General features: G+C 49.1%; 2 protein-coding genes across 4 annotated transcripts in view; one reads left to right on the forward strand and one right to left on the reverse strand.

Moving 5' to 3' along the window:
• Nucleotides 1–3,431: 3,431 nt before the first annotated feature.
• NAIF1 (nuclear apoptosis inducing factor 1) lies at nucleotides 3,432–8,387 on the reverse strand. Of its 2 annotated transcripts, XR_002137099.2 has the most exons (3): nucleotides 7,640–8,370; nucleotides 5,384–5,910; nucleotides 3,566–4,156 (listed from the first exon to the last, which is right to left on the reverse strand). XR_002137099.2 is itself a non-coding variant. In XM_019728677.2 (2 exons), exons 1-2 carry the CDS (start codon nucleotides 8,148–8,150, stop codon nucleotides 5,438–5,440), a joined length of 984 nt encoding a protein of 327 aa, XP_019584236.1. In that variant the 5' UTR covers nucleotides 8,151–8,387; the 3' UTR covers nucleotides 3,432–5,437. The 2 variants fall into 2 exon arrangements, 1 of the variants encoding a protein (XP_019584236.1); XM_019728677.2 differs by having other exon boundaries at nucleotides 3,432–5,910; nucleotides 7,640–8,387.
• Nucleotides 8,388–9,222: 835 nt separating this feature from the next.
• Nucleotides 9,223–14,562, forward strand: part of SLC25A25 (solute carrier family 25 member 25) — a 34,687-nt gene continuing 29,347 nt past the window's right edge. Inside the window, exon 1 of one of the 2 annotated variants that reach the window (XM_019728679.2) lies at nucleotides 9,223–9,589. In XM_019728679.2, the coding sequence (XP_019584238.1) occupies nucleotides 9,323–9,589 (267 nt within the window). In that variant the 5' untranslated portion in view covers nucleotides 9,223–9,322. The remainder of the gene's footprint in view (nucleotides 9,590–14,562) is intronic. The other variant, XM_019728680.2, reaches the window with a different exon arrangement.

Consider the following 14,562-nt stretch of genomic DNA (forward strand, 5'->3'; position numbering starts at 1 on the left):
CACAGGGTGTGACCCAAGAAGGCTTCCTGGAGGAAGCGACACTCAAGCTGGGTGTGAAGGATTAATAGGAGTTAGGAAAGTGATGAGGAAGAAAGTTGTTCTCAGTAAGAGGAATAGCAAGGCAAAAGTTTGGCGGGTAGAAAAAGAGCCTGGCATTTTTAAGTAAGTAAACTTTCCTTTTTTAAGAAAAATTTCCCCAGTTTTATTGAGATATAACGGACAAGGAAATAAACGTTCAGTGTGGCTGGAATGGAGTACAAGGTGGGAAGCAGCATCTGACCATGAAAGGCCTCTGTAGGTCACATTTAGGAGCTTATACTTCACCCTGAGGGATAAAGGAAGTCACTCAAGGAATGACACAGAGAGCAACCTGATTAGATTTGCTTCTGAAGAACCTCCTCCGAAGGGCCTGGAGGCAGGGGGGCCAGTGAGGGGGATGCTGTGGGTAAACCAGGTGACCAGGTGAGAGAGAAGGCAGGATTGGACTAGGAGAAGGAAAGCGTGGATAGATTTGAGGGATGTCAGGAGCAGGAATCTTCAGTGGATGTGAGGGGTGAGGTAATGGGAAGAGTCCAGGATGTCACCTAGGCTTCCAGCTTGGGCAACTAGGGAATAGAAGTGTCATTCACAGAGCTGGGCTAAAGTCCTGAACAAGGTCACTGACGCCTAGGGGCTCCCAGTGAGGGGATCAGTTAGAACACAAGGAAGTCCATGTGGGATGCGTTAGAGACTCTGTTCAGGGAGCTGTGGGAATGCACAGCAGGGGAGGGTCTACCTGGGCTGGTGGGTACTCCCTGTGTACACGAGCCACGCCTCCATCCTGGGTAGCTGGGAAGGGCACCTTGAGGAGGTGACATCCAGGCAAACCCCTGAAGGCTGCCCAGGAGTTGGGGCGTGGGGTTGGGGGAAGAAGAGGAACAGAGACAGTGACCTGAGTTGGCAGAAATCTGGCACATTCCAGGATGACCTCCACACTGGACAGGCCATTTCAAGAACTACACCCCTCTCTCTAAATATTCACACCAAGTTTAGCTCATCAGCTCTAAGCAAAAGAGTGGGTGTGTCCCTGCCTGTTGCTCTCAGCAACCACCTTGCCACTCTCTACCTATTGTCTGGAATTTCTCCAGGGGTCAGGAAGTCTTTTCAGACAGATTTCCAAGCAGGTCTGCACAGATGGGCCCCTTTCTAACGTGCTTTTTCTCCTTTTAATCTCTTGACTCAAAACTACTGGCAATGGAAAGTAGCTGCAATAGGTTCTTTCAAAATTTGGGTGTGTACCTATATTTTCTTTGCCTCCTAATTGGTGGGCTGGAGGGAGTCCTCAGCTCCCCTAGGAATGTGGGAGAGAGGCTATCTGTCACGGGTCTGAGGTCTTGATCCCAATTTGTAATAAAAGCAGCATGTTAGCTTGTCTCCAAAGATGGCCACCGTCAGTTCCAGTTCTCCCTGTGTACCCAAGCCATGCCTCCATCCTGCGTCTATCCCCGTGAATCTGGGCTGGCCTGCGAGTGCATGACCAACAGAATATGCCAAAGCGATGCTGTGCCAGATCTAAGCCTAACCTTTAAGAGGACTGGCAGTTTCTACTTCCTTGTTCTCAGAACCCCACCCCAAGAGCCCAAGCTGCGGCATGGAGAGACCCGTGTCCAGGAGAACCGAGGGGTCTGCCCCAACTCCCTGCCCCAGATGAGGCCCAGCAGACTTTCATTGGGCAGCACCAACTTGCAAGGCATGTGAGTGAGCCATTTGGGAAGCGGATCCCCCAGGCCCAGTGAGCCGCCCCAATGAACACTCTGAGAGCTGTTCTTTCTGAGCCCTGGTCAAACTGCAAAATCAGGAGCAAATAAGTTGTTTTAAGCTATTAAGTTTTGGAGTAGTTTGTTACACAGCAGTAACTCACGGAAATAAGCAACCACCGTCACTGGGCACCTACTACGTGCCAAGCACTGTGCTAAGTGTTCTATAGGCACTAATTTGCTGACTTCTCACATCAACCTCACTAGAGAAGGATTTCTAGCTGAGGAAGCCTTGGCTTGGGGAAAGTCAATGAGCCCATGCCAGGGCACACAGCCAGCAAGAAGCTGGCAGATGCCAAAGACCTGGCACTTACCTGTGTGGAATCTAGGTACTGGCTGCAAACCTATGTGTGATCATTCAGGCCCAGCCATAGGCCATCATAGAGGTTCTCCATGGCAGACCTCACGGGGCACGTGGACTTCCCCTACCAGACTTGGGGCACAGCCAGTGCACTGCAGTCTCTAAAGGGAGTTGCAGTCAAGGAGGCAGGGCCCCTGGCGGCCATTTGTGCTCTTATGCATAGTTGATTTCCCAGGCCAGGCGCTTCCATGCGAGGCCTCTTTACTGGGGGCTGTCAACCGAAGATTTCCCCGGCTGCCTCTGCCAAGACTTCCCTGTCGGGAAGAGTAGGGAAACTTTGCTCTGACTCAGTACTCAGTACTTTTCCACTCCTAGCCCTCACCCCTCTCGTCACCCCCAACACACACACAAGTCCAGAAAACAGCAGGAGGGTTCCCTCAGCAGTCAGATGACTCCCCATCTGCAACACATCTGACCCTTGCCTGGTGCTGTCCTGTGGGACACTGGGGGAGCTGGCACTTTCTCCTCTTGCTTATATCATCACAGTAACTGATTACGGGCTTGACTGTTACATTTTGGTTTGTTGTCTTAATGGACTACTGTGAAAAGGGGCAGCTCAGCTTCTGACAACTTGATTAGTTGAGTTAAGAGCAGTAGTTAAGAGCACGGGCCACTCCAGGAATAAAGTAGCTGTGTGACCTTAAGCAAATTGTTTAACCTCTCTGATCCTTAGTATTGTCTTTTGCAAACTGAGAACAATATTAGTATGTAATTCACAGGGCTGTTGCAAGGAGTCAATGAGGTAATGCTTATAAGGCCTGGATGGAGCAGGGGCTGCATAATTGTCAGTTTTTATTATTACTAAATATTGGAGAGAACGATAACTATGTCCAGGGAGGCAGTGATCCCTCCAGAATGAAGGCCAATCTTAAATGAGAATCTCTGCTTGGAGAAATTCCTGAGAACCAACCCTCCCTAGGCTATGATCCCCATTCCACCTGAGTTTGACTCTTCTAGTCTCTGAGCCAAAGTTCTTAATCTTTCACCAGAATCACCCAGAGCCTGTTTACCATCCATATTCTTAGAGATCTCCTTCCAGGACACCTTCCAGGTTTTGGGGAGGTGAAGGGTTGGGTATGTTTAACAAACACCCTAGGTAATTCTCATTCAGAGTCTGAAACACTGCCCTAAACCAGGGCTAGGCAGACTTTTTCTGTAAAAGGCCAAAGAATAAATATTTTGGCTTTGTGGGCCAGATGTCTCAGTTACCACTGCTCAACTCTGCCACTGTAGCTCAAAAACAGCCAAAGACATTAAGTAAATGAAGGGGTGTGTCTGTGTTCCAATAAAACTTTATTTACAAAGATAGGCAGAGGCCTGACTTGACCTGTGGGCCATAGTGTGCCAGCCCTGCTTTCTGCCAGCCCATATCTCTTCTATATATAACCCATAAAGGCACAGACATGGGTATTAAAAAAGTGATATTTCTTTAATTTAAAATTGTGACCTGGAAAGAACCAGTCAGTTTAAGTATCCAGGTTTCCTCTTTACAACCAATTGGGACAGACACAATATTGGCTCAGATTACCAACACTAGAGAAAAACCAAACCAAATCAAAAATCCTCAGGACGTCCCTGCAGCTACCTTGCTGGGGCCATCGGACTCCACTGCAGGAGGGCCCCCAGGTTGTCAGGGGCTGCTGCTTTCCAGCCACGCTGAGAACAGCTTTCCCCACCGCCACCCAACTCCCTCCCAGGCCTGAGTCCTCTCCATCGCTCTGTAGCGGGCCCTGCACATGTCCTCCACAGAGAGGTTGATGGCATGGCAGTCACCTCCCAGCCATCTTTGGGGCACTTTCCCGTGACTGCAACAGTGGAGCTGAGCAATTCTGAACGTCTGTGCCCAGAAGGGCAGCACCTTCATTGTTTAGCTGAGATCTGGAGCCTTGTGTTGTACCATCAGTCACGTGTGGTCAAGGCACCGGCAGTAAGATGGCAAACTTGGGAAATGACCTGGGAAGATGCAAGGGTCTCGGTAATCGATTCAATCGATTTCATTCTGAAAACGAAACAGACAAATGCTATCTGGGTAAACTCCCTACAAACAAGAAAAAGCATCAAGATGGAGCAGGGAACCACCACCTCCTTCAGGACTCCAGGTCTGTCTGCTCTTCCCCAGCACAGAAATCAAAGGTTCCCCTTCTTAGGTGGGTGACGCTCCCACCTCATATATTCAGGGCCAATCAGGCCTGTGGATTCATCTAGCCAGCCAGTGAGGGGTCTCGAAAGAACTCGAGGCTCTGGATAATGTGTGAAGGGAGTCCAGGATGCTGAGTAGGCTTTTTTATGCACTGAATTTTGGAAGCGTGCAGTCAGTAGAGAGGAAAGGAGGAAGGGCATGACCAGAGCAGCCCTTGGAGATCCTGGAGGCCTTCCCAGAAGGGGTTCATGGACAGAATAAATACAACTGGCTTGAAACAGGTCTAAAAGGAGTCCACAGGTCACTGCAGTGACAAGTTTCCACACTGGTTTGCTTTCTCTAAAATGTACAGCACCCAAATCCTAATATTTGACCTGAGTCAAAGGGGTGGGACAAACCACTAAAGGGCTGCCCGGGGATGCAGTGGAAGACCAGATGGTGGCCAAGCTGTCCCCACCACACACAGCATTCCGGAGCCCAGAGGGGCACATCCTGGGTGTAACTCAGAGGCAGCTCAGGGCACTAACAAGGGCCCCTGCTGTATACAGGGTGGAGTGGGTGGGGGGAGAGCATGGCATTAAATAGAGTCCCCTGAGAACTGAGGTGCAGTGAGGAGAAAGGGGTGGGGCTTCCTCCTCAGGCCCAGTCACTCTGCCTCCCAAGGGAGGAAGAAAATATTACTGTGCATTCCAGCACCACTGATAGTATCTTACTCAAAAGGATGGCACCTGCGGGTGGGGGCATTTCAGCACAGACCCCCGGGTGTAAGACAACCCCCAGTGAGAGCCTTTCTTACAATGGTCCTAGACAGAGTTTGGGTCATGTCACAAGCCCTGCGTGTCACAAGCCCTGGTTCATGACAACACATATCCCATCAGCAGCACCTGACCCCCAGCTAACCAGTCTTCAGGTCCTTACAAGACAGCTTAAGCGGTGGGGGTAGGAGAGGTTGGGTCCCAGGACCCCACAAAACTCCTCTTCCCAGTCTCCTTTTCTCAGAAATAGTGGACCCCCTAAATGTCCACTAGAGAGGGAGCTGTCCACGTGGCTGGCCCCAGCCAAAGACCAGTCACTGAACCCACTTACGAGACCACCGCAGTGTCATCCAATCACAGCAGAAGGCTGGCTCGACCCCTGCCCTCACTGGATGATGCTGTCCGGCTGCCCATTCTGGGCCACCTGTCCAGGGTCAGAGGCAGGGGCAGGGTTGGGCGTGTTGTTCTGCAGGTAGCGGCGGAAATCTTTGATCATGGGCCGGAGGACCTGGATGAGGACACTCAGGGCTGCCTGGGTGCCCTCCATGGCCTGAGCCTGGCGCTCCTGGGCACAGGCCTGCACCTCCTGGGAGCGGCGGATCATTTGCAGCAGGTCGTTCTGCTGCTCCAGGTGCTGGGCGATCTCCTTCACGTGCAGGTTGGTGACTCGCTGCTCCTGGATCAGCTTGGCCGAGTTGAGGGCGATTCGACTCTTGAGTGCCTGTGGCTTGACTGAGGGGTCAGCATGCTGGGCCATCATCTCCACAGGGGCTTCAGCTGGCAGGGGCGGGGGGGCCTCAGCCGTGCAGTACTCTACCACCCCCTCCTCAAGTGTGTGATAGGTGGTCTCTGTGGGGACTGTGGACAGAAAGAGCAAAGGCAGTGTCAGGTCACTTTCTAGAATGAAGCTGGCCACGTGGAGTGGGGAGGAGGCCATTTAGCTTTATTCTGGGGAATTCAGGCCTCCTCTGACTTTATAGTTATTCACGTACCTCAATCTAGAATCTAAGGGGTTTAGAATCTAAATCTACTTCATAACCAAAGGGTCAGTCACGGATCTGGCAAAAGCAAAGATGCTAATAATAATACCAGCAAAAAGGGTAGAGCACCTACTATATGCCATGCACTGTGCTAAGCCCCTTGCACTCATTTGCTCGACAAATCCTCTTGATGACACCAAGAGGTCCTGTCATGGTGATTGGCAGAAATGAGGAAATAGAGTCAGAAACCTGGAGTGACTTGCTTAAGGTCACACAGCTTATTCAGCAGGTCCAGGAAATAATCCCAGGTCTCCCCAACACCAGAGTCCATCGTGCTCAATATCCCCCCACTGGGCTGCTTCTGGCTCATAAAAGCAGGACCACATGCTCCCCATAGTGCCAGAAAAAAGCAGGCATCTTACGGGGGGACTCTTTATATGAACTGTTTGTAGCCACACTGATCCTACCTCCTTCAGTGCTTTCTTGACTTCGATGGCAAAGCAGAAAAGGTGGGAGTGTGGCAGCAGCAGCTAAAGTGCCCAATAAATGCTTCCCTGTCTCCTTGATCAGCCTGGTCAATGGGATACCTAAAGGCCCTTCCTGTCCCAGAATAGCAGTTGATTTAGGCCAGTGTTCAATCCCCTTTCTTACCTCAACATCCTTGAGAAATATGCCACTGCAGGGGATGTTGTTCATACACCCAATTCCCTGAAGCCCCACTGAGAACCACTGATGGGTACAGTTCATAACCCAGCACAAAGGAGCAGTTCACAGTCACTGATGCAAATCTCATCTGAACGAAAAAGTCCAACCCAAGCTAGCTTTGTCACTATTCACAACTGAGAACATTTGAAGGGATTCTAGGTGGGCTGTTTGGGCCTCCATGCACAGGGGAAACATTAATCTTCTCCACCCTTCCATGCCAACATCAACTATATGTCCTCACCCCGACCAGGAAGACCCCTTTCTCTTCTGAGTCCTTAGGTTCTCCCAACTAACAGTGCAATTACTCACATATGTGTCTTATCTGTCCTACTAGAATATAACTGGCCTGTCTTAGACACCTGGTAAACCCAGTGCCAAGCACAGGATTTGGCACAGAAAATGTGCTAATGTTTGGTGAGTGGATGAATGAGTAGATTAACACCAGAAACCATGAGGGTCCTCAGTGGTACCCGATCAATGTTCGTCGGACTGAAAATCCAGAATATCTTTGTCCAGAGTCTGACTTGGGCATTATCATTCCCATCTATCTACTCATTCAACAGATATACCCTGACTGCCTTCTATGTGCCAGGCCCTGTGATAAGTCCTGTGGGGATAGAAACATGGTCTCTGTCAAGGACCACACAGTTCAGTCATGGACACAAATGGTGACAAAACACAGTTGAGAGCAATCCAGCTCATCGGGAGTCCAGACTGCATGCTGAAGAACTCCCAAAGAGAACAAGATCACTTCTGTCTGGGGAACTCTTGGAAGGCCTCTTGGTCTTCCAAGACTCCCGTCTGACCTTTGACCCTTTATAATCAAGCTTCCCAAGGCTGCCCAAGCTCTTGCTGGCCCTTCCCATTTAGGCGCGCTGGACTGGGCAGGAGAGGTCACTCACTCTGCGTCAGGGTGACCGTGGCTGCGGCTGCAGTGGCTGTGGGTCCGAGGGCCACAGGGTGGATCTCTGTGGTACTGGGCAGGCTGATGATGGTGGCCTCACCCAACAGGTTGCAGATGCGCTGTTGCATGGGGGTGAGCAGTACGGGGGCTACAGCTGGGCCACCGCCACCACTGTTACCACCTGACCCTGGCCCACCAGCTCCATCTTCCTCAGTGGGCCCTGGGACATCGCCACCCTCCACGGCTGCCCGAACTTGGGCAACCTTGCGACGGACCTCAGTCTTGAGGTCAGACCATTTCTTCTTGACCTCGGGCAGCTCCCTGCGGCAGGTGGCCACAGCGTTTACCCTTCTCAGGATGCCATGCCAGGCCGCGCTCTTGGCAGCTAGAGGGACTCCGGCGTTGAAGTGGTTCACCAGCAGGTGCTTCTTCAGTTCCAGCTCCTCCACGATGATCTCCACCTCTCGCTCAGAGAAGTTCATCTTCCTCTTCTTGGCTGGGACGGCCATGGCTTCTCCTCACCCCCCTTTTTAAAGAAATTATAATCCCCTCAACCGCCCCAATTCCCCTTCTCTACTTCCCCCGCCTCGCCCCTCATCCAACCCCCTACAGGGGATAGGCCGGGCTTGCCAAAGGCCAAGCACCAGGCCTTTGGTAACCCCCCTCGCTACGCAAAGTGCGTAGGGCCAAGCGCCGACTGGCCCAGCCGCTGCCAGCCAGCTGCGTAATGGCTTCCTGAATCTGCCTCTTCCGCCGTGGTGTGCGGAGATCCGCCCACTTCCCCTCTTCCCGCCTCCCAGTCCTTTTCCAGGGGAATCCGCCCTCCCGATTGGTCGCGGCTCAGTATCACGTCGTTCACTGGATTTTTGATCTGTCGCTCAACTACAGAGTACGCCCACTTATTGAATTGGACAGATCATTGGTCTAAAGGTGTGTCTGTCGCTACAGAGCTCTCCGCCCACTAAGCCTTTTATTCACTTCCATTGGAAAATCGTCCTGTCGTTCAATCATCAGTATTATTTGACAGCATAAGCTGTTAAATTCAGCTATTTTATTGGTGATTTTAGGTAGTTAGTTGATCGAAACCTGGCCTCCTGAGGATTCCCTAGTGCTTTCGGCCTTAAGCCGTTGGCCAATTAATTTTTAATTCCACACACGGGCCCAAACTCTGGTTTGTAGCCGCAGCTCACAATTACTCCTCATACAAATCCTGTTTCCCATCGGAGACTACTTCGTAAACGACCGCTCCTCCGATCCTTTCGGTTCTGAAGGCTAAACAGAGTTTCTCAATGGAAATTGGACACGGTGCCTTCCAATCTGCCAATCACATGACTTCTGCCTATCACGACATGAATTTCTCTCTTCAGCCCGCCTCTCTCAGTTTGAATCCGCTTCAGGCTGAGCCGGAATCGCCCCGCCCTCTCCATTGATCTGGGGTGTCCTGGGCGGTGTGGGCAGTCTTCGGGGGGGCTCCGCCCCTCGGCAGTCCGGGCCTGTGACTGGCCGGCGACGCGCCTGGGGGCGAGGCCATAGAGGGAACGAGCGGCGGGGCGGGGCGGGGCTCCCGGAAGCGGCCCCTCCCTCCAGTTTGCCGGCGTCTCGGATCCCGCGCTCGCAGTCTGAGGACACCGGCTTGTCTTCCGCGTTCTCCTCGCCGCCCGGCGCCCGTGCCTCGCGCCCGATGGTGAGCAGTGTGTTGTGCCGCTGCGTGGCTTCCCCGCCGCCGGACGCCGCCGCCGCCTCCTCGTCGCCCGCATCGTCGCCCGCATCATCGCCAGCATCTGTGGACCCGTGCGGCGGCGCAGTTTGCGGGGGCCCGGACCACCGGCTGCGCCTGTGGAGCCTCTTCCAGACGCTCGACGTCAACCGCGACGGTGGCTTGTGTGTCAACGACCTGGCCGTAGGGCTGCGACGCCTAGGTCTGCACCGCACCGAGGGCGAACTCCGGGTAGGCGACGCGCACTGTCCGCCCGGGGGTGCGGGGGCCCCTTCACGCCCCAGCACCTCGGGGAAGTCCAGTGACAGGTCTAGGCTTCTGGGTGACAGATCTGAACGGCCCGGCTTCTAGGGCAGACCCTTGGAGCGTGCCATATCTGCTGGACGGCCTCTTGAGCTGGGTGGGACCCCCAATTGACAGACGGATACCCAATTTATGCTCTAGTGGGAGTGGAACTCTTTCCTGACTTCTGTGGGCGCTTGGTCCAGGGGGAAAGACTTCGTGCACAGGTGGGCATCCTCTGAGCTTGCTCTGGCTTTCCCCAAAGTAGAAGGCCAAGTCTCAGAAGTCTGCGTTTCGTTACCCACTATTGACGGGTTCATCCATCCTCCAGCAGACCCCTCCCTTCCCCTCTCGTTTCCATGCCAGCCCTGATCTGGTTCCTTAGAATCAAGGGGGCGTTGGAAAAAATGGGAATTGGGGTTTCGGGTAGATCTGCTATGGTGTGGGTGGTGAGGACTGACAGTTCTGATAGTTTAGGCACATCTCCATTGACATGCTTATCAGAAGGTGAGATTGTGAACCCTTGCAGGGTGGCAGATCATGAAAGAATCTGGGGGAAAATCCTTTCTAAAAGTGAAAGTGTTGCACACCTAGGAGGCATGTGGATACTCTTGTTCAGCAGTGGGCTCTTGGCCAAGGGAAAGAGGGGACAGAATGTCCATCTCTGGGCCTGCCAGAAAGAGAAGTGCTGCCCTTTCTTATAAGAACCTCAAGCAGAGGCTGTTTCTTCCCCTTCTGTCTCTCATGGTATGTTTTCCCATCTGACTTTGTAGCTGTAGCTACCCTTTCCCAAGTATTTCCCTTACTTGTGACCTGGAGGATTACTGAGTACTTTATTTGGTAACCTGTTTCTCTTAAGTGAGTCCATTTGGTCCATTTGTACATAAAACAATTAGAGCCAACTATGAAAAAAATCTGGTAAAATGCCAGAGAGTTAAACCAATTTGTTTGTGAGGTGGGTAGGTGTTTTTAACTCATGTCCAAGATATCTTGGATCCACATCCAAGGTATTCAACCTACTTAGGATCTGCCTAGGAAGAAGACCAAGGGTAACGATATGCAAGATGCAATCGTTGGGTAAAGTCCAAGAGGTTTAGAAACAAGTTAAAAAAAAATTTTTTTTAATTTTACACAAAATGACAGCTTGATATTTTCCCATCCAGATCTGATGAATAAGTCACTTGGAAAGATAGTATGGCTAAACTCAGAGGGTCTATGCCTTATGGGCTCAGGGAGGTGTGGGCCCAGGTTTACCTTTCTGCTTGTGTGAACCTACCCACTTGGCATATGCTGCCAGACACATGGCGGGCATCTGACTGCGGGAGTGTATTCAAATGTTTACACTATGCTTTGTGCCTCACCTAGAGTCACAGTGTTCTTGCCGTTCACAGCACATCTGATATTGATCCTAATCCATTTTTTTGGCAGCAAATTTCTAAGGGCAAATAAGGAGAAACTGATCGTTTTTCTTTTCAGTGTTGAAAGAAACCTTTTTGATTAACCAAAGGGAGGCTAGCCGCTGGGGGTCACATTGGTTTTAAAATCTTTGACTCTGTGACTGATCTAAGTTCTGTTGTATGAAACAGTTCTTTTTTATTCTTTTGGTGTTATGATTTAGTATGGGCTCTATTTCTACAACTCTTTCAGCTTTTGACTAAGTTAAATTATACAGCTTTGAGACTGGGGATGATCTATTTTATTAATTTATTACCTGTAGAGGTATACATGTGAGTCCTGTGGCAAATGGTTTAAGTATTAAGAGAAGGAATCTGCCTTTTTGTAAATAACTGGGCAACAGGAAGACACTCTGCCTCATGAACCCCCATACCACTTCCTGTTGAAATAGTATCAATGTTAGCCACCTACAGAAAAAGCAGTCCTGTAGTTTTGCAGAACTAGCAAAGCCAAAAGAGAATTTGAGGCCCCATGGGTTGGAAAGGGGTCCTCTGCCTTAGGAATAGCTGTTGAAAGACACATCATTAAATTTTGGCGGCTGCTTCCTGTGACCCTTAGGACCAGTCTGAGATGGTAGGGTTTGCTCAGGAATCAGCTAAGAGTGCTTATCAGTGGGTGATGGGTGAACCCAGGCCATGTGCCTATACAAAGCCCCTTGCTAGCTTACAACAGGTTGGGTCAAGTTTTCTTTAGATACAAACCAGCAATTTTTGGCACCCCCCCCCCTTTTTTTTAAAGAAGAAATTGGAGTAGTCGAGGAAAAATGACTTCAAATGGAAGTGGGCAGAGAAACTGATGGCAGCCAGCCAGGGCAGTTTTCTTTGTAAAGGACACGTGGGCAAGAAGCCGGTCCTGGGACAAAAGAAGGGAAGGGTTTGTTAAAGAAAGAAAAAAGATGACGACAGAGGTAGTGACTTTGGGAAATGAGGCTTCAGCTGGTGCTAATTATAGCATTGCCTATTTAAGGCATTTTCTTGTGCCCAAACAAAATCTTTGTCTTAAAACAAATTTAAAACATAGGTTGGAACTCAGGCAGCCAATTAGAGGAAGAACGCAGGCTGGGTTAGATGTAAACAGTGTCCCTTTAGCTGAGTCTTGTGGGGCTCTCCTAAGGGGCTGGTATTTAATGCGGGTGAGGATTCTAGAAGGTGGTGTGGTTTGCCGATTTAGAGACTTGCATAGGCACCAGCTAGTTTAAGCCTCACAATAACTTTGTGTAGTAGGTAAAACAGTGCTTTCACCCCATTTTACAGAGGTTCAAAAATACTATAAAACAACTTCAAAACTCATTTGACCACTAAGGAATTAGACCAGAGAAAGAACAGGAACCATCTTCTGATTCCTGCTCCACTCCCATTTAACTATACCATTTGTTTCTGAGGAACATGCAGAGAGTTCCAACCTGGGCTTCTGGGAGAATTTGAGAAAGAACCATTTAGAACCACATCTGCTATTTCCAAAGTAGGTTTCAAAATTATCCAGAGATTATCCTGTCAAAGAATGCGAATCCTCCCTACCCTAATTCTCTCCTTGACCTGAGCAGTGTACATGAGGCAATCTCTGTTGACTTCAAATCATTGAATGGCAGATCACTAAGGTCAAGTTGGTATTGCTTAATCAGACAGTTCTGTTAAACTCTATACCTTTTAAACTTTTATTTATTTTAAGTGTGTTTTTCCAGGACCCATCAGCTCCAAGTCAAATAGTTGTTTCAATCTAGTTGTGGAGGGTGCAGCTCACAGTGGCCGGTGCTCGGATCGAACCGGCAACCTTGGTGTTACGAGCACCACGTTCTAACCAACTGAGCTAATGGCTGCCCCAAACTTTATACCTTTTAAATGTGTGGCCATTTGGGGGGAAGGTGTTTACCTAAATAGCTGGACTTAGATAAGACAGTCTACAGGAAAAAAAAAAAGCCTTTTTCATAGAAAAGGGGTAGACATAATTTGATATAATATAATTAGAAAAAGAAAAAGGCTCTTTGCAGCTTGGATTGAGTTCATATATTAAACTGATTATGTTATATTGATGCAGAATTGGTTCCTGGCTCGAAGTAACCATCATCAAGATAAGATTTTTTTTTTTTAGTTAGTTGATATTTGGAAAGGTCGAGTCAGGTACCTTGATCGGAAGACCAAGGAATATGTATGTACAAATATAGCAGAGGAAGCCTGCTCTGGAGCTTCAGTTGGATGAATTCCTTTGATGTTCAGAGTCATTAATTGTTTGATGTCTCACAGAAACCAAACAGGAATGAGAGAAACAAATACAGTGGTACCTCGGTTTTCGAACATAATCCGTTCCGGAGACCGTTCCAGTTCTAAAACGTTCGAAAACCGAGGCCCGGTTTCCCCATAGAAAGTAATGCAATATGGATTAATCCGTTCCACACCTTTAAAAATCAACCCCTAAAACTGCAAATTAGCATGAATTTTACTATCTAATGATACCATAGATCCATAAAATTTATGGCATTCGTAAACCGAAATGTTCGTCAATGGAGACATTCGAAAACCGAGGTACCACTGTATTTTGCTGATACTTATTTACTCATTTCTAGTACAGCTGCAAATTGGAGTCAGTAAACAAAGCTATCCTTACAGAGGACTAGTCTCATTAAGTCAGGGCAGACTTTTCATCTTAACCATTTCTTATACTGACATGAATTGGTAGAACCAAAGCATTTGATCTTGGAAAGGTCACTGGCCATTACAGGCCAGCATCTGGGGAGCACTCCTCCTGGGGTATCCTTCACAGATGGCCAGCCAGCCCATTCCATAGTGGACCCCTCCGGGATCATGGTGAGTTCTTTCTTAGGTCAGACTGAAGTCTGTCTGCTTATATCTATTCCCATTTGCCCCAAGTTTTACCTTCAGGAGCAACACACGAAAGTGATCCAAGGGCCCTTTAAGTATCTGAAAACAGGTACCTTATCTTACTGTAGTCTCTGTGCTATGAAAACAGTGGGTTCCATCGTGCACTTCTCACATCAACTGTCCACACCTTTCACGGTCCCTCATCCGAGGCAGTGTACTATGGGAAACATACAGACTTTCCTTGGAAACATTACACTAAGAAACCAGTCACAAAAGACCATATATTATGTGATCCATTTATACCGCTGGGAAGGGAGGGGAATGGAGCGGTAGGAAAGTGATAACTAAAGGGTTTGGGGTTTCTTTTTGACGTGATCAAAATGTTCTAAAATTGACTGTGGTGATGGTTGTACATATCTGTAAATATGTTAGAGACCATTGAATTGTACACTTAAGTGGGTGATTTGTATGGTTTGTGAATTCAATAAAACTGCTTTTATTTTTATTTTTAATTTATTTTTAAGTTAAATTTATTGGGGTAACATTGGTTAATAACATATAAACTTCAGGTATACAGCTTTATAATAGGATATCTGAATACTCTGTTGTGTCCATTTGCTCTAGTGTGTCACTTAAGGCTGATAGTTCCTT

This window comes from Rhinolophus sinicus, linkage group LG04, assembly GCF_036562045.2.
Source record: "Rhinolophus sinicus isolate RSC01 linkage group LG04, ASM3656204v1, whole genome shotgun sequence".
Taxonomy (NCBI): domain Eukaryota; kingdom Metazoa; phylum Chordata; class Mammalia; order Chiroptera; family Rhinolophidae; genus Rhinolophus; species Rhinolophus sinicus.

Bases quoted from the DNA above. Each gene is read 5' to 3' on its own strand.
- NAIF1 (XM_019728677.2), bottom strand. From the start codon at position 8,150: ATGGCCGTCCCAGCCAAGAAGAGGAAGATGAACTTCTCTGAGCGAGAG. The intron at 5,911-7,639 runs GTGAGTGACCTC...TTCTGTCCACAG, and splicing joins CACGGTCACCCTGACGCAGA to TCCCCACAGAGACCACCTAT.